Source organism: Neodiprion pinetum, chromosome 7 (assembly GCF_021155775.2).
Source record: "Neodiprion pinetum isolate iyNeoPine1 chromosome 7, iyNeoPine1.2, whole genome shotgun sequence".
Lineage (NCBI taxonomy): Eukaryota > Metazoa > Arthropoda > Insecta > Hymenoptera > Diprionidae > Neodiprion > Neodiprion pinetum.
The window spans coordinates 26,942,106-26,966,201 of record NC_060238.1 but is presented as its reverse complement, the minus strand read 5'-3'; the positions used below and the strand labels follow the sequence as shown (position 1 = coordinate 26,966,201).

Here is a 24,096-nt window from a genome sequence, read left to right as displayed (position 1 = left end):
AATAAATTTACTACACAACTTAGCAGTGTCAAATTACTTTTTTGCACTTTTCTTATAAATTTTAGTGAAGTCAAAAATTTTCATTGTAAATATGAGACATATGCATAGTACTTTACGTCACTGCACCGAATTTGTAAGTGTGCAACTTATTTCGTAAATTGACAACTCTTTTGTATGGTAAATGTGTAGTAAATTCCCAACAATTTTTAACAGCGAATACAAAATAGCCTAGGTCCGGAAGGCCTCAAAGCAAAGTCAGAGTTTATTACCGACGCATCTCTACTTCCGGTAACCTTGTCCCACCTACGCATTTGTCAACTATAATTATGTCATCGAAAGATTGGAACGGGTGGAAAGTATAGACTCAACTACGAAAAAAAAAAAAAAAAAAATAACCAAGTATGTTGCTAACGTGTATCGCTATAATTAGGCATGATTGATCATTTGAATGAGTACAAGTACAACTTAAGCAATCATTCGTGAGCTGAACGCGATGTCGATGGAAAAACATATTCGTCTCGCGTTATAGGAATGAAGCACCGATGGTTGCTGCGCGAATGGGATGGCTATCGTAGGTCATTCGTTACGATAGAAAGAAGAGGATGGCTCCCAGTCGATAAATGAAGGTAAGTGTTCGTAGGATAAATGGTATGGCTACGCAGCTGCAGCCCCGTTTCCCATCAGCGACCAGCTATGGTTGTGAAAATTGTGTTCGCAACATCGTTTGTTTTACCCAGCGAAGCATTCGAAAGTCTGAGAGTTGACTGAAGGTATTCAGAGACAGATAAATTTGGAAAGTAGGCGTCAAGGAGACAATCGGAAGCTCCACATGTTATGCTGCAGTTCGATGAATCGGTGGACGGAGAACGCGTTTTCCTGCGGACGTGAACCATACGCGGGGTGGTGCGGTACTCTTTTGCACTCTATTCGAACAGTCGATCGACATAAAACATACCTGTAGTATATACGTGAACGTAAGTAACTTATTGATCGTCGATTCGGAGCTTGTATATGTATATGCTGCGCGGTCATGTTTTATTCCTTTGTGGAAACAATTTCAGATGTTCAGTTTTTATTTTATTTTTATATTCTATTTTTACTCGTATTTCAGTCTTGTATTACTTTCATTTTCTTTCTCGTATACATTACCTATACTATTATGTACACCTCTGAACGGTAAATTTATCATTCGTTCTAGATTTCGATACAATTTTTCACTCCTGGTGTACACATTAATCACAGATTCCGGAAATCTCAAGCCACGGACCAATAGAGGGTGATGTATGTCAGCTCCAGAACAAGGTGCTGTACTCGCAGCGTGTATGAACATTAACGTCAATTACGACGATAGTAGGCGAACAAGCGGTCGAATTAGCTATAATTAAGTATCGCGTGCCTTCGACAAGCGTACGATGAACGTCGTCACGTACACACGGCGTACAATTACGTGATAATACAAAATATGCGTAGCAGTAAGATTGATTCCGAAATTTTGTAACGTATTATTGCATCTGGCATTGAGATAACGGTACATAGCAAACTGTGATTGAGATAGAAGAAAGTACGAACAATCAGTTTTGCTGTGATATAAATCGGAATTAATATGATTAACAACGTCAAAAGCCACAGACGGTCACAGAAGGTTTTCCTTATTAGGCAAGATTCAGTTACATACTAGTTATACAAAAATCTAGTTATGTTGAACGTCATTCAGGATAATAATTGCTCAACAACCTTGACAGCTCATTTATTGATCCCTAACTGCTAATTGGGCTACATCGAGTATCGTTCATTCGATTGAATTATTAAATGGAACATTTTAGCCAGTGAAATCTTCACTTCGGAATCTTCTATTTATTTACTATGGATTCGTTGAATATTTAACTCGTTTTATATTGAAGTCGTAAATTCAAATCTGAATTCGTATATATTGATAAATAAGATTCATTTGATTAAACAAATTAAACACAATCACCGTTGTTGCTATCAGTACGTACAATTGACTAGACTGACCAGCTTGCGCTGAGCACTCATTTTATACCTCAATATTAAAAATACCTTGCACGTTGATTAAATTTCAAATTGTTTATTACAAATGAAATCCTTTTCATTAAATAATAAAAACTAGCTTTGAAACCCTCGCTCACTGAAGCTCGTTCGGGGTCGGATGCCCAGTGTAGCTGGTTTTTATGCTCGTGCGCTCGCTGCGCTCGCTTACTCGCAGTCGGTGTTTTACCAGATACCTCACGCCCTCGCTGCTTGAGGATTGTTCGATGGGTAATAAATGTTAATCAATACATTATCAGAACATATGTGCGAATACACAATTCAAGATGTACTTATGTGCTCACTACGATCATTAACTCGGTTGTTTTCATTTCCACTTCAACCTACGATCATTAACTCAGTTGAGTAAGCTGCTATAAGGTTGGAATGCCTGCTGTAGCTGATTTTTGTGCTCGTTTGGATGAAGCCTTATTGTCAGCAGTTTCGCGTATATTCGTAAAATGTTAAAACATAACTCAGTACCTGATAATTCTGCTCGTATGTATCGTAATATACGTATACAATAATTTACATAGTGAATCTCTACCTGCAGTTAACACCGTTGTTAGTGGATATTAAATGTACAGCAACAATTTTAACAAAACGTAATTACGGAGAGCTACTCCTGGAGGTCGAAATCCACAAGTTAAAGGACCTGGACAGCCAAAACTACATAGCGCTTGTCATGGAAGTCGAGTTTCATCAGGTAGCGTACCTGGAGTGCAGAAACTACGGAGCGGTTGTCCTGGAAGTCGAGTTTCACGAGGCAGCGGATCTGAAGCGCGGGAACTACGGCGCGCTTCTCCAGGGGGTCGAGATCCATCAGGTGGAGGAGCTGGACAGTCAGAACTATGGAAAATTAGTCCTGAAGGTCAAGAGTCACCGGGTCAGGGACCTGGACAGTCAGAACTACGGAAAATTAGTTCTGAAGGTCAAAAGTCATCAGGTCAAGGACCTGGACAGCCAGAACTACGGAGCGCTTGTCCTGGAAGTAGAGTTTCGCCAGGTAGCGTACCTGGAGCGCAGAAACTACGGAGCGCTTGTCCTGGAAGTCGAGTTTCACCAGGTAGCGGACCTGAAGCGCAGGAACTACGGAAAATTAGTCCTGAAGGTCAAAAGTCACCAGGTCAGGTCAGGGACCTGGACAGTCAGAACTACGGAAAATTACTCCTTAAGGTCAAAAGTCACCAGGTCAGGTCAGGGACCTGGACAGTCAGAACTACGGAAAATTACTCCTTAAGGTCAAAAGTCACCAGGTCAAGGACCTGGACAGTCAGAACTACGGAGCGCTTGTCCTGGAAGTCGAGTTTCGCCAGGTAGCGGACCTGGAGCGCAGGATCCAGGATGTAGAGAACCTGGTACTCGAAATCTGCGGAGCGCAATTCTCATACGTATTCTCTACTGCGCGGTTGTTTCCGGACTGAGGAATTCGGCTAGCTGATTTTCCTCGTCGACGATTACTATGGATCGATGACGTCAGAGAGAAAAGATTTTGGGTGACGCCACTTTACTGAACATCCGGACATCCGAACATCCAAAATTTGCTTTCGAACTTTAATACTACGTATGATGTATGATGTATGATGATGTATAATTCTTCTGATACGGCTGGCCACTAGGTTATTTCATTACAAGGTAAGAGTATTGCTATTTATGCATCCTCGCAAACACCGTGATTTATATAGCAGCGCGTTAATACGACGTTGCCGGTGATGTCCGGATTCTACTTGGCCAATCTCACACTGGAATATTCCTTATTGACTATTGACTGTACGGAAGAACGAGCATTACAAATAATATTGACCAACTGCGGCAAGGAAGGTTGAAAGCTGGACCACACTTAAGCACCGGTCCTTGGCAATGCGACTCTGACAGTGCGATCTCCGATGACCGGTATATCGAACACGCGTTCTCACACGGCCAGTACAATCGTCTACGATGATCGGGTATCATATTATTTTGTTGCAATTCATTTGGTAATGACGATCGAGTTCCGATATATTAGAAGCGAATTATACCCAAGCGCCCCGTATCGTTAACGCAACCTTACCAGTGACCCTTAGTACTTCGGAAAACACACAACGCAAGCAAGCCTTAATGCAGGGCGTCTCTGAATAGTTTTACCCTCAAATTTCCTTGATTTTCCACGTGATGGAAAAAATTATGTTGCTTTCAAGTGTCCAATGCTGCAATTCAACCGACGTTTTCCAAATGCTTTAGCTCCGTTATATCAGAGGAGTCATTGCTCGAGAATATGATGTTCCCGCTGTATCATCGGTTTGAGGTTAATTTTTGATCAGGTAACGATTGCGGCACTTTTTTGCATACTTACCTTGATTTTGATACATTAAAAATACAACCGTTTAGCAAATGCAATAGGAACAGACGTGTGTTCGCCACACAATAAATTGTCCGTCATGCAGATAGTCATCCAGCATCTACATAGGTGAATTTCCCCACGCGTTCGGGACGGTCAACGCTACTTTTTGTAAATAATAAAAATTAGAATTTTTCGCTTTTTCGTAACTCGCATTTCTTCTGACGCAAGTGACTCCGTTCCGCTTGAAAATAAGCTATCGTCCATTGCTCGCTGATGAATAAAATCGGGAGATATTAATTATTAAGTTCGACGACGTGCTCACTTTTCGACAAAATTGAATATCATATGTATAAATATCGGAGAGGAACGCTTATGTCTGATGAAAAAACATGCGTTTTTCTTTTCCACGGATACTTTGGTTGAATGAAGTTTCGTTGCCCATACGTATAATTTTTTCGCTCTATTGGAATATACCGTCCTTTTGGTAGTAAGACCTCAAGGCCTTGGAAGTAGCTGGGGTCGATTGGGGCAGCTTTTGTTGAAAATTCTGACTGCTATTGTATCTTGTTCCGTGACGTAGGTTTACCTTTATTCACGAGGTGCATTGTATAAGCAGGTATTACATCATGGTAATATGTGCGTTTCTGCACTAACGCGGTCGTTTATAACCGTTGAAACTTGACTCAAAAATCAATGAGCAATGTTACTCTAATGATCTGGCGTATCATACGCCCATAATATGTATGCTAATAACGTCAAAGTGAAATTTAGTGAACAAGTCGTAAAAATAGTATTACTCGCAGTACTTTTCATCACTTTACAACCCAATTTAATTGCTGGAAGTACAATCAAGTATGTTCAAAATGTTTTACCGCTGATATTCTTGACTTTTTTTTTTTTTTTTTTTAATGGTTCCTTCATTTTTCACAAAATTGCTTCCCCATTGCATAATTTTATACGATTTATAGCAATCTGTATAAAATTTTCTATAAACGTCATAAAAACTGTGTCGGAGTCCTTCGAATTTTGTCGACTTTTTTTTCGATGGAAGCGTACGGTCAAAAAAATGGATAATGGCCATTTCTCGTGCTTATCATTTTAATTTGAAGTCGTGTAAATTTCACATTGTCTCATCTGGCCGTTACAGAGATCATGACGAGAGTTTTTCGGGATAGACGGGCAGACTAGATATTTTTCGGATACTAGAAGTCTGAAAACGTCAAGACGCATTGAAATTAGAAAATTGTAAACAGTTTCGCTTATACAAGAGCGCAAAGTGAGATTTTACAGACTGGTGTGTTAAATCTTAGCCCTTGTAACGAACATGAATTTTTACACAAGTATATGCGTATAGTACGCGATTTCGTTCGTTTACCATGCGTACGGTAGTACCTACTTTGACGCGTAGTATGCATAAAGTTAAAAATCGTTCACAAAGTAAGTATATTCACTTATATTATGCATTATTACAACCGCACACACGACTTGTGATCCGATATTCTTCGATATGATAAAATGTGATTTTGAAACGAAATGGCCAAGTTAAAGAATTTATTACCGATACCACCCACACGCATATTATGTAGAGGAGTAACGCATGATTCGCGGCAATTTCTGTCTCCATAAAACATCCGGTAATCGAAGTTTGACGCTACGTGTACCCTAAATTAAGTTTTAATACGACACGATACGATACGCGTATTATCTTAATTATAGCTAATGCACTCGTTCATACGGCTGTATAAATAAATAAATTTCAAGTAAATTATTATTTGTGACTAGTTTGTCCATACTCGTAAAATAATTCACGTAATACATTGCACCAAAAAATGCCCGAAATACGCGGCCCGATCGTAGGTCGTAGATTCACGTGCAATGCCGTAGGCCTTGTTGACCGCCAATCGGTTAATCGTACGGTAGTGTATAATATAAGCTCATGGTTACCTCGCAAATAGAATGAGAACGTGATTCTTCATAGTAGGTAATATCTTGGCTCACGCACTGTTTACAATATTTATTGAAGAGCAGCGCCAAGCTAGCTGTATCACTCTTAAGAATCACATTCTCTCACGGTTCACGGGACATCCATATACTCTCACAATCAGACTACTGTGTGGATATCCATACGTATAAACGTATACATTTCTCCCAATTCTGACAATAGTAACTCTTCGCATCGTCCGGCAGTCCACTATGATTGCTGATTATTACTAAAAAATTTCATAGATTCTTCTAGCTTGCCGACGACGACGGTGAATTGCGCCGTAAGGTCGAGTTTAACCGAAGCCCAACCCACTCCACAGGGACACGGTTTCTCGCCTCTACAAGTCTAAGCTGTCACTTTGTTATCAATATTATAATCGTCATCGTCGTCGGCAAATTTCAACCCATCCTCCCCTTCGCCGATAAGTTCGTAGAAACCTTTCGAGTCCTCCTTAATGTCAATCTCGACCCCGTAATCGGGACTTTGGATCTCTTTCTGGAGATTCGCTTCGTTTCTTTTGTCCTTCGGCCTGCAGTGGACTTTTGCCGGTGAGTCGGCGAATCTGCCGATGGGAAATTCCTTGAGGGGTATGTTGACAGCGTTACCAACTCTGACGTCGCTGATTATATTCAGTTCGGCTACATCCTCTTTAAACCTAAAATGCTGGGCGTTCGCCGTGTTTTCATTTGGCATAGGGATATTCCCACGATGACTCTCGTCGTTCCAGTCTCGGCGATCCTTGTCCGGATCTCCCGAACCCCTGCCATTGGTCCGGCACCTCGATGCATCGGAGTTGTTTCTCCGTTCTCTTAGATCATCTGGAGTTTTCGTGAGTTCGTTCTCATTATATGCCCTGTTCCTAACGATTTCCTCGGACACACCGCGATTCCTGCTTAGACTCGGATGGACCTTCGAGCTGCAGTCTAATACGTCAGAGAATGTGCTTACCGCATTTACCGGCATCCTCGAGCGACCCCCGTCGTCGTCGGAGAACTTATTCTCCCTGGTCAAATCCGGGTTCCTTGTGGTTTTGTTCCTCCTGCGATCCTGTTCGTCAGAAAGTCGGATTCTGTTCGCTCTCGGGGCAAATCTTGCCTCAAATTTCTCACCCTCGTCTGTCATCCTGTTCGGAATGACGTCCGCATGCACTATATTGAGAGCATCATCGTGAACATATTTAGCCAACGATTCGTCGCTGACCCTTACTCTAGACTCCTCGAGGATTCTGTGAATCGGTAGAATACCTTCGCTTAGCCTGGCTCTGTACTCCGTGATTATTTCGTCGTGAAGTCGACTTTCACCATGGTCAATCCGTTTTGGCGATATCTCCTTCTGGCAATGCACAGAGGTTCCATCCGAACCCGGGGTAGCGGTCCTCGCCTTGCTCTCCCTCATCAATTTGTACTCGGATGGTGTCAAGGAAGCCCCCTCCGTATTCAATTTCAAACGTGACCCAGCACTGCCCCTGCGCTCGGGTATCTCCTCGTAATGATGATCCTCTTCGATGGCGCGCATTATATCCGATTCTCCGGGATCAAGTGGGGGTATCCATACTAAAAACGCTGGGTCCATACCCAGATAAGATCCGGGAGCAGCTCCTGCATTAACGACGTTGTAGTCGTAGTAATCGAGTTCCAAGTCCATATCTTGGTTCGCCAGGCTGAATTCCGACCCTGGTCCCTGAAGTAGGCGTTCCCTGTTTCGTCGATCCTTCGACTCCTTGCCACATCGCAAATTCGACGCGTTTGACGACGTGCTAGCAGGTGAAAAACCCTGCAATTCAATAAAACCATACGCTTTATGATAATTCTTTCCTGCGTAGAAAATTAGCAAGGACAGGCATGATCGTTGAACGGAAATTGGGGGAAAAACGATCATGCCATTTCGTATGCGATAAACATCAATCTCCCACTCGCGAGCCCGGGAGCTATTCTTTTCTTGCTCTGACTTATCCAAGATATTTCTAGATAAATAAATCTTGAAGGTTGATAGGTTTCAGGAGGGTTCAGTATAGTACGATAGATATGAGAACACATGGTGTATAGTGGATGATCGTGTACCTTGACTTGCAGAAAGGTGGATGATTTTGGGTGAGGGACTCTTACATTATTCAGACTGATCGAGGTGCTGGTTATACTGTAACGTCTGCTCAATTCCGAGGTTGAACGTTCTTCGGAAACTGGACTGATGGGGCCAACAACTGTCCGCAGCCTGCGAGAAAGTAATCGGGACCATCGTTAGGAGAGGCGAAATGACGATGAAAGAATTACAAATAATCTAAATCCTTATAGCCGATCTCAATCAATTATTGTTCAACGATTGTACGTATTTTCATGCTCCGCAAGGCGGTTCTGTTTTGCCACACCACATGTTACTGAATAAATTCAGACGGAATACGTGATACGGAAAAAAATGTCAACGGACGACATGCCGAGGGTGGCTTACTTACTTGACCGGTCGGGCATACTTGACCTCAGGTTGTCCGAGTGTTGGTATACTGCAAGTCGATGACTGCCTGCCATGCGTGTCCACAGAGCCTTGAACAATTGTTGTCTGCAAATTTTCATCCGAGCCTTTGCTCTTCAATGTCCCAGATTTCTCGCTAACCTCTGAATCGTCTCTGGAAGCAATGTGACGAAACGTGATTTTCATCGAAACTCGAGCTTTGGGAAGCAGAAATTATAATCAGTGCGAAAAACTTTTTCACCCCTCAGTTCTGACACCCTTACTTTATAGCTTGGCTTCCCGCGCACTCGTAGTCGTCCTCTACATCGGCTGGTGCCTCTTGAAGCCTCGCGTGCTTGGGGGAACCCATTCTGGGTAATCGAATGAGAGAGACCACCTCGGAGAAGAGAGTTGCCGATGACAATGCCCTTGCCCTCCTTGCCAAGCCCTGCATTGATCCGCCGAAAGCTGGAAAAGTCGTAGTTACAATCCCGCTACAAGAAGTCTTGGTGCAAACGTCACATCGTTGATAAATGCATCGATTAATCGATGAAACCGACTAACCGGAATTGTCTGTGAGACTGTCAAGGTCCTCGGCTATCTCATATTTTCTGTACTTGAAGGCGTATTGTAACGCCAAGAATACAGATACGAGGAATATGAGAACAAGAAGCGTCGCAGCTGCCAAATGAGCCGGCGTCAACCACTGCGCCCATCTTCCCGCCGCCGCCATTATTTTTGGTGACAAAAAGTCAGCCGGCATACCGGTTTCATTTACCGAGAAAATATTGGCTACGACAGAAGCAATGATGTTAGAAGGCAAAGTTAAACCGAACTTGGATTATTTTTATCTGAATGAAATTTCTTCAAATTCTGAGGTAGGTACGTAAATGTCACGAGGGAAGTAACGTCGGTTGCGATTCTCACCAAACATCGTGGCGTGAGCCAAATATCCACCGACGCACGATGCGTGAACCGCTGATTCCTCGCCGCTGAAGAATTCCACTAGTAAATGTGTATCCGAGGACGTGACCGTGCCGGAAATCGGGGAGTTCTTATCGAAAGCCACATCAGCCAGCAGTTCAGCAGTCAAAGAATCCCCGTCACGTACCCTGACGTACTGTTCCTTACACGGGAATCTTGCTTGGTCCAAGTGAAGGCGAACCCTGTGGTTAGCTTCAGCCTGCAACATTCGGATAGTACATGGTACGATAGTGTACGGACGACGTTGTACGACCTAATACGCGGCTGGTCGTGAATAAGTACACGAACGAATGCCCTTCAATAGACGACACATTTCACTTATCGCCAGGCGTATTCAAGTTTTCGTCAGCAAAAATACTTGAAGAGACTTAAAGCTGGGGCACTTATAGTCGTTATATATACCGCATCGCGCGTTTTCGCGAATTCGCGTCACACTGCTGAAATAATGATAACAAACTATTGCTACCGTACCTGAACCAACCAAAAGGATCTACCGGGACAGGCCTGTGTGCTTGCGGCCAGGATTCTTTGCATTTTATTTCTGTCTAGGATAACTAAACAACCACATCTGCACACACTGCCAATCTCAGCAGCAACTTCTGGTTTCTCTGCAGCTAATTCCTTGCCGTGGCGGCACTCCCACTCTGCAAGGTTCCAGTTCCCATGAAGATCCAAATGATTCGTACCACCGCATGTTTCGGTCTCCACTGCCTGTCCCTGTAAAAGTGAAACGCAACCATTGAACAATTGTTAAATACGTAGCGAAAGGCGTGAGTAGCTGTTATGCGTTTCCGGTAAGAATAGCGCGCAATCGTTCGCGGCGTCAATTACAAACCTGACAAAATTTTGCCCCGTATTTTGGTGGCGGTGTATCGCAAAAGCGATACCGGTGCCTGGTCCCACCAACGCACGAACTACTGCAGGGAGTCCATTGGCTCCAAGGTCCCCATCCACCCGCGTCACCATCTGGAGTGGTAACGATATGTTTAATTTGACTAAAACTGCATTTTACCTCACACAGGCGTACATTCAGACGAATTAAAAAAGTGTACCGACGCCCCCGATATTCTAAGCTTCAGATAATTGAATGGATGGACCTGTGGATTGAAAAAATTGTGAACGTATCAGTAGCTGGGTTTGACTCCAAGTGTTAGTCACCGGTTATCGTAAGTACGACTGATATGTAAGTTTAAGAATCAATCTAACATGAGGTACGCTCGATTATGTGTAAAAATTGATACAATTATAGCCATTACCTACCCTGTGGCCATCTACGCCACAGTAGATTTGCACGAATCGTAAAATCTATTCGTACCTCCGAGATGTATTACAGAAATGGATTTTGAACACATTCGAATGTTTCAATCGTTTCATACTTTTTGGCTGGATCTATTTGCCAATTGTACAAAATGAAACTGAAAAGTAACTTTTTATCTCCATGTATAGAACTTCGGATGTACTTTGAATGTAATATGGCTTCCGAGCTCGTGGAACTGCGTAGCTCGTGCAATGGTAGTGAAACTTTGTGGCATGAACTCATTGGTGGTTAGTGAAATTTATAATCTACTTACAGTCGACCAACAGAAACATTTTTCAACTACGCGTATTTCTCAATTTGGGTTGCCAAGACGATATTAACGTACGCACGGTATTTTTATTGTTCGTGAGAATTGGACATAGTTGTGGTAATTTTTTTGCAATCTTTGAAACTGCCCCGATTGCAAATAGTTATGGAAAATTGACAATTCGAAAAATTGACAACTCGAAAAATTAACGACGGAGCCAGGAATCGAACCTGGCGTCCAGAGATGCTTGACCGGAGCCTTACTCCACTAGACCACCTAGCCGCCCTGACTCTGTTGTCGTTAATTTCTCTCATCGCGCAAATAGCTATGCTCTACCACGAATTCGAATTAATTTGAATAAAAAACGAGGAGAAGAAAGTAGAAAAAATAATACGAACGATTTCTGGTCATATATGGTATCGAGTATTGGTTGATGTATTATACATAGATATTTGTATCATCGACATTGTGAATTTTCATAATTTTTCGGAAACTTCAATATAGACTTATGCTTCCTCCTCGTCGTAGTTGTGGCCAACTGCCACGCTCGATTCGTAACTACTGCAATTGGCGCTGAACAGTAATTGAAGAATATTTCACACATTTCAAAGACAAACTTAAGGATGAGCGAGGAAACATAAAATATGATAACGTGGGTGAAGATTACAGCGTGTGGCCGTGCACAATTAACTTTTTGTGTAACTCACCTTGAAGTAGAAACGTTGGAATGCAGTCCACCCGAACTTGTGACATTGCTCCGGTGATGGCCTGACTAACGTAGCTGAAGCAGTACTCGACGAACCTCTCCGTGAATATTTCACAGTCGAAGGTCAAGGTGTGTTTACCAGGGGGTGCCTTAAGCTCGGCTAAATAATGAAGCGTAGAGGGTGGCGCAAGTGAAGCAACGTCCGCTCTAAGGCGTCCGTATACCCGGACACGATCGCCTTGAAGACGGCACGCGGGATACTCGAAGAGAACCGAGACACCGCCACTTCCTCCGTCGCAGGGGTAAACCGATCTGGCATGTATATTGAAAACGAATTCGTCCGACCATTCAACCTGGAATATGACACAAAGGTTTCACCGCATTACTCTGTACTGTATCACTCTGTTAACAAACTCTATCGAGCACCCGTCTTATGATTATTATTTTCAACCAACATCCCGTAAATGCGATTTTCATTCAATAACCTCCACCATTTCCCATGCATAAACACAATTACATCAATCAATCTGACCTTCCGTTATCACCTGTCCCCCGGTCTGCAGGCTGACGACGGTTATAGAAAAACAAGGACTCACTTTGATGTAAGCACTCGTGGTTGGCGCGGTTGGATTTCCAGCGGTAGGCTTGAGTCTCAGCGCGTAGTGCCCAGCCTGCCCGAATAGTTCACATCGTAACGTGATAACTTTTTGTGCGGGGAATCCCATGATCTCTTCGGAATACAATACCTGGAAAATCATAGTTCCAAGCGTCAGTTGCCCTGGAAATCAGTTACACAATTCCCGTTTGCCGATCGGCAGTTTCTGTGTTACCTCCGTTGTTGTCGAGTGAGGTGGTTAAATCAGTGAAAATGCTGTCAAATTTGAAAGAAGCGAAACCGGTAGCTGTAACGGCAAAGAAATTGTCGCACCTCGGATGTATCGATCGACCAATAAAAAGGGTGCCGCTTACGCGAATACCGATCGCGTGAGTCCGAGATCGATCAGTTGAATTTGGAGCGTCGACGCGGATAGTTCGGCGAGCGGTTGAGCGACAAGTGACGCGGACAAGAACGCAAGCCTGTATTGGGGGTTGTCGATTAACGTCACACGAAGGGGTCTCCGAGACTGGCCATCTCAGGGAGATGGTTTCCGCCCTGGAAAAGCCAGGGTTGCGATAGTCTCGTGTGATAGCGGCTCAACGTGCGCGCCGATTGATTCGGTAAGCACATCCTTGAGCCCGCGCCTAGGTCTATCGTTGTTCCGTACACCGTTGGCTCTTCGAAGCTGGCCGTGTCAGAGGGACGGTTTCCGCTCTGCCAAAGCTAGGGTCGTGCCAGCCTCGCGAGATGGCCTTTGTCAGGACGATATGGTCGATCGGTACATTCACGCGTGCACATCACTGATTGTGAGACTATCGACAACCTAGAGTAGTTAAAGAAATGTGAATAATAAACTCCTTCGACAAGATATCTATGCACTCGATTAAATCATATGCGTATCCGGTGTACCCCCTCCCATGCTTAGAGTCTACCGGAGTGGCAGTCGCCGGTTCGACTCGCAAACTATGGGATACCCCAGAGTTCGTCACATCCGTAATGATTGCTTGTCTTACTTAGCGTTCTTTCCTCGCTTCAAGTACATACACACATGAGATATAGGAGAAAGCGTATTTCATATGATGAATATAAATTGATAGAGCTTTCCGAAAAATTTTCTGTTTCAAATAATACATGGTAAAACGGATGAATGAACGAGGCGTTTGTGATTAAAATTGATATTGATATATCATAGAATTTTAGGTTTACAGTACGCTCTCAAGGTGGATAATATAATATGGAAGATTGAAGTTCACTTTCTGAGGGGTGCGGAGTGTAGAGGAGACGTGACAAGTGGGGGATGACAAGTATACAAGCTCAGAATCCTATTTATATAGCCACGTACATATGTAGATTGTACAAGTTACATTTGGCAATAGTATCAACGGACGTAGTATATATATTAACATACCTGCACGTGACTCTTGTTACGCGTATCACAGGAAAGCACACTAGGACCACAGTATATCAGCTCGAGGGAGTAAGCCGCGACTGGAACCCCCGCGTAGGGTGTACACGATACTCCGGTGTACTCTATAGTTGCCAATACCGGTTGCCTCGGGTATGTTTCGAAGTGTTGCGGTTCAAGGGAAAGCGAAGGTGTCGGCCATCTGACGTCTAAGGTCGTTCGCATCTGTTGGTCAATTTCAGAACTGGTAAAATGAAAACAGTTTAAAGAAAATGTACACGTAGGTTTGCATTCTTTCATCTTCTGCAACCTGATTAATTAACTCCGTGTCGGTCCAACCCTTGCGCGAACCAATTTAACGATGAGCTAGTCAGCCTTCATGCGGTAATTCGATTCAGATCGATTTCGAAAAAACCGACAGTCAGGTATCTGATTTTTATTATGAATACCCGTTTACTTTTCTCCTGCACTACCCGCACTCTTGCTTCGTTGTGACTTACGGCCGATAACAAATAAACAAATCATCTTTCCTTACAATCGAGTCGCTATTTTGAACGATATGTAGTATTTGTTAATTAATAATTCTGCCGATTAACCTCTTTACTGCGTATCGCAACGCAATCTACTCTGTTACGAAATTGAATTTCTACGCGCAATTCAACAAGCCGACATAACTTGGAAATACTGACGAGTTTAACCGAGCATGCCTAGGTCCGGCCGAGTTGGGAGATCTGATGATAAGTGGACGTAAGAGCATGGGGTGAATTGGCCTGGTGGTCCAGTGAAATAAAGTTGTTCGGTACATGCGCGGTTTTGTTTGGAGTTCCTTCATAGTATCGTGCTGCGAAACAAAGACAATTCGTGTCGATAATCGCGCTACATCTTTTTTTTCAAAGTTTTCAAACCCAAAGATGTCAATATATCCGTCACGTTATTGCAACCCATGTATGTATATAATTACCCATTTGCTCCGTCCTACTGTATCCACTAACGCCATATTATTTTAGATTATACCGTAACTTTCCAGCGTTATGCTCGGCCTGTTTCCGACATTACCTCAAAAGTTTTACCTGAATGTCGTGTATGGAGGAGATATCAGTCAACTTAGATGGCACTGGTGAATTTTTTCTCACGAGTTGAAGAGAATAAGTTCCCCCGCGTGATAAAAAACCACACGGCACGGTCAGGGAAAGATTTCCACCCGCAGAAGGAACTGGTCTGACGGTAACTTGGCCCACAAGCTCAGACGTAAAGCCATCCAATCTTAATACCCTGAAACGTAACCACGCCCGATAATTGGCTTCGAACAGTTTTAATGTTCATGTCACGCGACTACCTACATGCAAAAGACGACTTATATTTCTTGTATTTTCAAAATATGACGTAATTTGAAGTTTCTCATACGCACCTCAAGACCAGAGGAGCTTGAAATATCCCTGTACCTCCTCGCTCTTCTTCCAGGACAGTATCCGCACCATCCGTATCGGTCAGGGGTACGGTTGTGGGTTCGTCCGAAGGGTGTAAGCCTAGGATGAGAACGGCCAGATCACCTGACAAAGCGGCATGCGAGGCAGCGACTACAACTCGCGAGCTTATAGACTTGTCTACGGGCATAATCACGCTCAGGTTGGCTGAAACAAGAAGTTTCGTGTTTCAAGTTGTCTTCCACATCACTAACAATGAAGTATATACGACGAACGTTGCGATTCGAATGTTGACCGAGACACCCTGTATACTGTATACGCTACTTTCCCACCCTTCCTTTAGCAATGGCGGAAGTGCAAATTGCAGCGGGTAAGAAACGAAGCCGAGAACCCTCGGGTCCCCAAGGCGGCATTACCGTGGGGGATATCTAGAGCGATACTAGGATGATATTGACTCCTGCTGGTTATGGGTTCGACCCGCGTACGTATCAACAACTCAGGGCTTTCTTCGGATTGCTAGCAGCTTTGCCTGGGCTTTTGACACGATTCTCGGGGCTCGGTATTTTCGAAACGAAACTCTTGTTGCCACTAATCCTCAAGGTGAATTCCGATTTGCGTATAATTTATCACTTGCCAGATCGAGTACTTACGAGTGCACGTGTTTGCTTATTATACATATACCTTTGTACGCAACGACTATTTTATCCGGAATTCCAGCAAAATAAAAAAATATCAGACCGAAACTTACAGCAGCTTATCGCGGATTTGTGCAGCAACCATTCAAGACACACTACAACAGAAATGTTAAGGATACGGTGATGAAGTTGGCTATACGGTTGCATTGTACATGGCGCGAGCTGAGCCAATTGAGTAAACACTATCCGTCTAGCGTCTATTGAGTGCGTCGAGGAACATTTAAGTATTCATTAGCGGGCAGTTCCTCGTAAAGATAATGTGAACATTGTTGCCAGATACGGAGTCACGTCCATTTTCGGCAAAATATGAAACTCGAAGGCTCTTCACTATACACGTTATAGGTATACGTATAAAGGCGTAGATAAAGGCGATGCTGCGGAAAATTTTTCCTTTTTATTCAAATTATGGCAAAATAATGATGAATTTGTTCGAGATGGATCGAAACAACTTGTACCCGGAGCTCGAAAATCACGAAAAATAAATTGGCGGCTTAGATGGGCCGTCGTGCCCCGGTATCCCCTATGAGTAGTCAGAGTAATATGGTCAAATTACGGCAGGGCATGTCGAGAGGATACGCCTGTCTTGTCATATAGGTAAAAGTATACGTCAATTAAATGCTCAAAATTTTATCAACACTTTACAACTTAGTAGTAGTTACAGCTTTCGTCGGAGAGCTCGTTTTACATCTCCTCGAGAGCAAGGGTGCTTTCGAAAATCAGCCTGTATACAGGCGATTTTCTTACATTTCATAGGCATTTTCTGCGTGTATCAGCAATAAGTGGTCGCGCATTCCACGATATTAATGACGCAGGCAGTAAACTAAACGGTGTTGCCCCCTGCACCACGCAACACCCCTGCAGGAAAATTTATCACCGTAATTTTTCAACGGTTCTCAGCTTACTTGTGAGATACCTCGTTGATGAAAGGCCAAATTGAATATTATTTGTCATTTTATGTTTGCTCTTATTTTCTCCCATACCAGCATAACTTAGGTATACAAGCTATGCTGGCATGTACTGCAATTTCCGTCGTGAATATAATGGTAACCAGTTATCATTCTGATCTTTCACGATGCGGCTCGCATATCTTTCTCAAATAAAGCATATACAGTTTAACCGTTAATAATCATCATCCATCTTCGACCATCACCCCGATTCACTGACTCCTGTCCTTTATCGCTAATTTTTGGACCCTGCGTTAATGATCTACTATCTACATCTATCTCTTTAAACAAAGAGTACACACATGGTGCGTAGGTGTATGTATTATGGTATGCTCTTGCAAAAGGCTCTTTGGATCTGAGAATGCATTAATTAGCAGAATCGCGGGCGAAAATAGAGGGCCGGGTAAGTGCGATGTGTAACATTCGTTATCACTTCGCAAATACCATACTCTAAAAACTGATACAAATTAACTGGTGAATGGATTCATTCGGTACGTACATTGACTTCATGTGGCTCGTCATTAGTTTCGCTGACTAGCAAGTACCATAGGCCAGAACAACGGCCAATTATTACTGTAAGAAAAGCGATAACGTTCTCGCGATATTCCAGACCTATAATTTATTACATTGGCAATTTTTTCTGCTATTACACTATCTTTCAATGCACTTACATTCATCCTGAGCTTGCGTATGTACATCGGGAGGACACCGTGAATCTTGCGATAGCAGCGCCAAGAGGTCGGCAACTGAAGCTATATTCTAGGTCTGTACTGTCACGTCTGAATGGATTAGACTTGGCGGCTCACGCGGACTTCGTGAACTACATTAGCATACCTTTTCAGAAATGGCAGTGAGAAAGCACCTAGGAGTGGTTTTGGTTGTCTGTTGCCTGGCGCTGCGACGGAAATATTAACGGAATACAACCAGTACGATATATCGATTCGTTATTGTTTTGATCTTGCCCGCTATAGATATAGGTATGCGCGTACATGGCAATGGGTGTACCGTGCGTACCTGTTCGGTAACTTTTTCAAATTACACATCAATACTTACCATATTTGATAACGATGAATAGCAGAACCTGCAATGGTGACCAGCTGGACAACCAACTCATGTCCACTGCGGCATTGGTGGCTTATTACGCCGGCAGCCTCTGGAATAAGCAAAAAGTATCAACCTCTATTCGATAGTTTATTGACAAGCATCTGAGTCTATGTATATACTAATAATATAATACTATGAAGAGATAAAATTTGTTTGTTTGTACGTAAGTGGTAATCTCTGAAACTGTTGAACCGATTTTAAAAACTTTTTTCACCAACAAAAAGCTAAACTATCCCTGAGTAATGCAAGATATAATTCATTTTGGTAAAAATAAGTTTCTAGTCAGAATTCTCAATACTTGTAAAATCAGTCGAAAGAAAAAGCACTGCTTGACTGCTTTATCGACGTGTGTTAACCAAATGGTTGTATATACGTGAAATATAACATTAGTGCGATGTGATGGATAACTTGACGTTTCGGGGTTACAAAGCCATCTTTCGTGCAAGTTCCAAGCGGAGAGACACTTGCTTAGTTGAGTGTGCATTTAACTTATTGCTAGATTTGTCTGTACGTGCGAAGCCAGGACGGGTCAGCTAGTGTATGAATAACGCCGATATTTTTAGTTTCAGTTGCATTAAATTTGACAGATTGTGGAGAATCGTGATTTCTTTTACCACCAAGTTTAGAACAATCGCTCTGTCAATACAATCTTTCCATTGAGTGTAATTAATATTTAAAAAACCTCGGAACTTGTTGCGTGTATGGTCGAAGCTCCTTCAATTCGAGGTTACTTCGGATTTTCGTATTGGTTTCAAGGATCAAGGATGGGAGTTAAAGTTCTATTATTGAATTTTAGAATGAGAACTCACAATGATTGATCTGTCGAATCGTAATATCATTTATTAGCTCATACGGGGAAAGCCTGAGGCATAAAAACCCATGACGCGATAACGATCTTATTTTCTATACCATTATATGATATCAAATCGACCTAATATGAACGTACATCCCCCGTTTGACTCACGCCGTCGCAATCTCGCGTATATAATGCGTTGTTTTTCACATTATTTTCGTGTATCCGTACCGAGGGATCTTGAGCCGTTGTTGCCGTCCCCTCGGTCACAAGCTCATTGTCAAAGCAACGGATAATCTCGAGCCGTTGCCGTTCTCTCGATCTCTATGACAAGAACTGTTTTCGCCAACCTCGTTTAGGTTGGATGTGTATCGGCCTTACGCCTCGTCGTGAACGTGTTTTCGGAAGCTCGCCGTTCTGACGACTGCTCAGAATTCGCCCGCTCGCCCGCTCACTCGTCCGCGACGACGGTCCGCGAGGGATCGTGCATCGGTGCTGCCATGAGTCGATAGATCGCGGCGATTTCGAGAAACTACGATGGCGCGATATCCAAACGACCATCAGTCACCGAACACAGCGTCTTCGGTATTTTCAGAAAAAAGGGAACTTGAAGATACAAGAATGTGATGTAATAAACAAATTGAAACCGAATGAAAAAATTAAACTTGATTGGCGTCGTTCAGCTAACGCTGTTTGCCGAGTTCCGCTGTACTCATACGTACATATATTAATTACCTATATATTACATGACACGGATATAAGATGTGGTGCGCCGTCTAACCAAACACTGACCTTATCTCCGCTGGATACAGTCGATGGCCGACGTGACTCCGCATGCGACTACTCCCGTGTTCGGGCGATACGAACGGGATTTTCTACGTCAACGGATCTATACGAATGTTCCGCAGTGAAAGAGTTCTATCACGCCGAAGTAGGTATTACCGAACATACCGTGGATTCCTCTCTAAACGGGCCCCTCCGTCTCCCGTTGTTATCGTCTGCGCCAATAAATGCACAAATTTTATCTGACCCGAGCGTCGTTTTTTGGTTTAAGCGTAGCCTACAAGGCGAGAAGTGAAACCAAATTCAATTTGGCTGCTGATTTTTTTTTTTTTTTTTTTTTTTTCTAGCTGCCACAATTTTCCATATCAAGCTCAAAGTGTTGGCAACTTTATTTTAGCTTTTGGGTCATTGTTTTGGCGACTTATGTTCTCAGCGTCGAATTCACTTCTAATTTACGCGACTTTCGACAACTCAGTCCTACGCCTACATACCAAATAGACACACCGTACCTAGCCGGTTAGCTTCGCTTTTTTCACTCTTCGACACTTCGCTTTCAATATATTTTCGAAGCTTATTTTCATTCTCGGATACAGCTTGATCATACCTACACGGTAATTGATATTTTCCATACGGCATTACTTTTCAATTCTTTAGATTGCTTCAAAATCGTACCGAGCTACTGAAATTTATGCAAGATCACTTATCGTTAACTCCAGCCCGTAAGAAACGAGTGAATTTAATTTTAAACATTAATTCAGTATAAGCCAGCCTTTGTTACGTTAAAGGGAGCGCACCTGCACTGCGAACATTATATACTCGGTAATCATTTAAACTGCAAATCCAACTGTAATCGCGACCGTTTAGCAAGGTTGGACCGCGGCTTATTATCTTGCTCTGCAACAACTCTCGAGAAATACATCTTGCCAATGTACTACTCTAGAGGAATTTCACGCCATTCGGCACATCTAATGCATGTAATATAAATCATTTTATTCAATTAGTCTGTATTCCCCGCGAGGTGGTTTGACGCAAATAAACATTCGACGGTCCGGATTGGGCCGATAAGGTCGAGGATCGAATTCCTTGACGTGGCGGTAGTTGAATCATTTAAATCGAACCCCTATCGATGCAAAATAAGATAAATTAAATAGTTCAAATATCAAGATGCACCAAAGTCGAAATCCTTGTTGCTGTGCCGGAAGTGTGAGTGGTCAGGGTAATATCAAGTCCACAACAATATTGTTCGCGGCAATATCAAGTTCCCGCGGTCTTTTGAGTTGACCACCTATCTATGTTCTTCGCCAGAGAAATACAGGGGGAAGGTTTTCGTTTTGAATTATGTTTTGTACTATCACGTAAGGTGATACGTATACGTATGACATCAGCACCGCAATAGAATTCGCAGGGTTTGAAACAGTGAAAATTAACGTTCCGTATTAATACCTATGGGGCTTATACCTGCACCTCGCGGTAATCAAATGGATATACGTTGTACACAACTGAGTGTACGTTCAGGTTGTTCAAGTCGAAAGGATTGTTTAATTTACGGAATCAATTAAACGAATGCATGCGAGGCATCCTCTGATCTTTCTTTCCGTTATACATGCAAATATATATTGTTTTAACATATATTGTTTTTATTTTGGCACGTTTGGGATCCCGAATTAACCCTTTCGCGTAGTAACGACTACCGAGCCCGAATGCAAAAGTACAAAGCGTCACCCCTCTGAACAGGGATCTAGACAATCGAGAGTGACAAGAGGCAGAAGAGTTTTCAAACAAGCAGAAGCATAATCATTCGACTGAAATTATAACGAAGCATCAACATAAATGTACATACATGTTTGTAAAAAGTATTCCTATACGCGCTCTGATTGGGATATCATTGAAAGGGGAAAAGTAATTGAGGGAGGCCTCAACGATCGCTTCATTAGCAGATTGCTCAACCGGAAATTTAAGTTTGTTTGTTCGTCTTGGATGGGAGCGCCTGCAAAGGAGTGCCCGGGTGCCTCTAGCTCTTACCAGTCTCCGGGCTGCATCGTTTGACGCGCCATGCCCCCAAGCACCTAGAAATTTATCACCGTCAACTTGAGGACAAATCCTGGCATCCATTTCAAACGAGGTGAAAAATAAACCAACGCAACGAAATGATATGAAATTGCTTGAAACCGTTTGGAAAGACTGCTCACCGAACATATATATTATTATACATTGTACCGAATTTCACCTGAACTTGTTTTGTATTTTATATTTTTGAATTTCAATTCATTCAACATTCAACATTAGATTCACTCGATTTTGATCTTTGACTTTATTCCCGTGTTACATAATGTACTATCATTTTCCGGTCCGAGCTGACTCTAAACAGCGTAACAAAACTGGGGAAACACATCTGTCCTTGTCAGCGAATGCAATAATATTTTGCGAAAAAGTTACCGCATTGCACGCGCTCTAGCGGACAACACAGCAGTGAACATTGTTCAGCTTGTGAAAAAGTATTTTCAATTTAAAAATTGAACGATAAGCCGATTATTTCATAATAAATGAGAATCGCACGGCAATGCCGAGCTAATTGTACAATTGAGCTAAAACTAAGCGAATAAATTCGTAGGCGCGATTTGCGAGCGTTTGCCTGACAATGGTCTTCCCTCGACACGTGCCGGGACTCCCCTGATCCCCAATTCACCCCTCCCGATTCTTCGCCAAGCGGACGAATATCCTACATATACGTTATAGGCAGGCCTGCTCCTTTGAAAACTGCTCTCCCTGTGGAGCCCCATTCGCATTCACCCACCGGTCGCACTTCTCCCCAACTCTGCAGTTTGTTCCCGCAGCTTCTGTCGCCCAGCGCCAGTTAGTCATTACGCAATAATCGATATTGCGCTCTTCTATTCCGCCTTCGTGACGAACCGGATATGTACGTTATATCGTACCCAGGCATTTGTACAATATTTATGCGAATCGTCGTCACACGGTGAGGAAATATTTCCAATTTATTCCACATCGGAGGGAATAATCGGTAGTATTTATTAACGTGCTACATTGCATGTGAATACAGCTGCGGTATGTAGTCGATAGATTTCTAAGGAATGCTCATACGCAATAGATCGGGGAAAGATTTTCTGACAAACTGTAACAATGATAGCTTCGAGGTCAGCCTAGAAGTGGGAATTCCAATTTGTTCAAACGAAGCAACGATAAACTCGAGTTAAACGAACCGACCGCTGGTATATTATAACCAGTCACGGTAGCGTTACCTGGCAATGTATTTACGTGTACTCTAATCCGGTACAGTTTCAAGTTCGTGTACAAATTAAGTTTGGATTATTAACTATTACGCTGAAACTATAGCGGGGGCATAGATACAATAAATAACTGACAAAAGTACGGGCACAGAGTGGAATCTCCGGGCTGGACGCAACAATGAACGAGTGAAACGAGAATGCGTATCAAATCTGTGGAAGGTTACGAAAAATTGTTTGAATCCTGTAAGATACTTGGACACATATTATACATCGTATAGGAGACGGACAAAATCCGAGCAGAAGTCGTTATTCCGAACGGACCGAAACTGTACCTACATAACACGTACGTTCTACTAATCGGCTTTGGTTCTTCATGAACGAGATTTACATAACGCGGCGTATCTTCCCACCGCGGTAACCATGGCAACGCACTCGTGGAAAGGGTCGCCTACTTCGGACATTACATGCGGGGTGGGTGCTGAATTAGAGTATACCACCGTGTGGCGTGAATCCACATACTGTTGGATACTGTTGATAGAAAGCCGAGTTTTCGATTTTCGTATACTTTTTCAGTTGCCTCGACCAAGACGGACTTTACCAAGGGGAAATGGTGGTAATTAGGTCGGATTTCCAACCGGATAAATTGCTCGTCTTGTATTACTGTGCCACAGTCCCAGCGTATATACGGTAAAGAATAAGAGCTTCACTCGCAGACAACCCCCGGCACATCGATACATTTTCAGAATCTATCTGTGCACTATATAGCTGTAGCAAAGGTAAAAGGCTTCCCGGCCAACGCGACGTCAGCCCTGCCTAGCCAAGCCTAATGGACTCAACATCGATCCGGTGGGACCGTTTCACACACCGCGGCCGACCAGTCTTCCAAATTCACCCAGGGTTTCGTCAAATTTTTCAAGAGAGCGATACAGTTCAGTTCAAGCTACGCGTGAAATTTTCTTTTTAACGTCTCTGCGCATATAAATAAGGTGTTCGGTCGCATATGTTTTGTTGGTGATTAGCATCGGATATTCGTACCGAGCGATGCGGCGATGGTG

General features: G+C 43.0%; 2 protein-coding genes across 8 annotated transcripts in view; one reads left to right on the top strand and one right to left on the bottom strand.

The window, feature by feature from the left end:
• Positions 1–620: 620 nt before the first annotated feature.
• On the top strand, positions 621–3,470 carry LOC138191326 (uncharacterized). The gene is made up of 3 exons (XM_069137984.1): positions 621–626; positions 2,600–3,172; positions 3,231–3,470. Exons 1-3 carry the CDS (start codon positions 621–623, stop codon positions 3,468–3,470), a joined length of 819 nt encoding a protein of 272 aa, XP_068994085.1.
• A 1,453-nt stretch (positions 3,471–4,923) lies between these two features.
• The window catches only part of gogo (golden goal), a 29,134-nt gene continuing 9,961 nt past the window's right edge, over positions 4,924–24,096 (bottom strand). For 5 of the 7 annotated variants that reach the window (XM_069137542.1, XM_046633831.2, XM_046633833.2 and 2 more), the window contains 14 exons: positions 18,170–18,269; positions 15,462–15,684; positions 15,124–15,325; positions 14,057–14,278; positions 12,647–12,796; positions 12,052–12,403; positions 10,615–10,745; positions 10,251–10,496; positions 9,723–9,978; positions 9,360–9,587; positions 9,080–9,263; positions 8,800–8,970; positions 8,411–8,561; positions 4,924–8,123 (listed from right to left, as the gene is read on the bottom strand). In XM_069137542.1, coding sequence (XP_068993643.1) covers positions 6,696–8,123; positions 8,411–8,561; positions 8,800–8,970; positions 9,080–9,263; positions 9,360–9,587; positions 9,723–9,978; positions 10,251–10,496; positions 10,615–10,745; positions 12,052–12,403; positions 12,647–12,796; positions 14,057–14,278; positions 15,124–15,325; positions 15,462–15,684; positions 18,170–18,230 — 4,005 coding nt within the window. In that variant the 5' untranslated portion in view covers positions 18,231–18,269 and the 3' untranslated portion in view covers positions 4,924–6,695. Of the gene's footprint in view, positions 8,124–8,410; positions 8,562–8,799; positions 8,971–9,079; positions 9,264–9,359; positions 9,588–9,722; positions 9,979–10,250; positions 10,497–10,614; positions 10,746–12,051; positions 12,404–12,646; positions 12,797–14,056; positions 14,279–15,123; positions 15,326–15,461; positions 15,685–17,787; positions 17,967–18,169; positions 18,270–24,096 lie in introns of those variants that run through there. The other 2 variants (XM_046633836.2, XM_046633837.2) reach the window with 2 other exon arrangements.

Bases quoted from the DNA above. Each gene is read 5' to 3' on its own strand.
- LOC138191326 (XM_069137984.1), top strand. The intron at 3,173-3,230 runs GTCAGGTCAGGG...TAAGGTCAAAAG, and splicing joins TGAAGGTCAAAAGTCACCAG to TCACCAGGTCAGGTCAGGGA.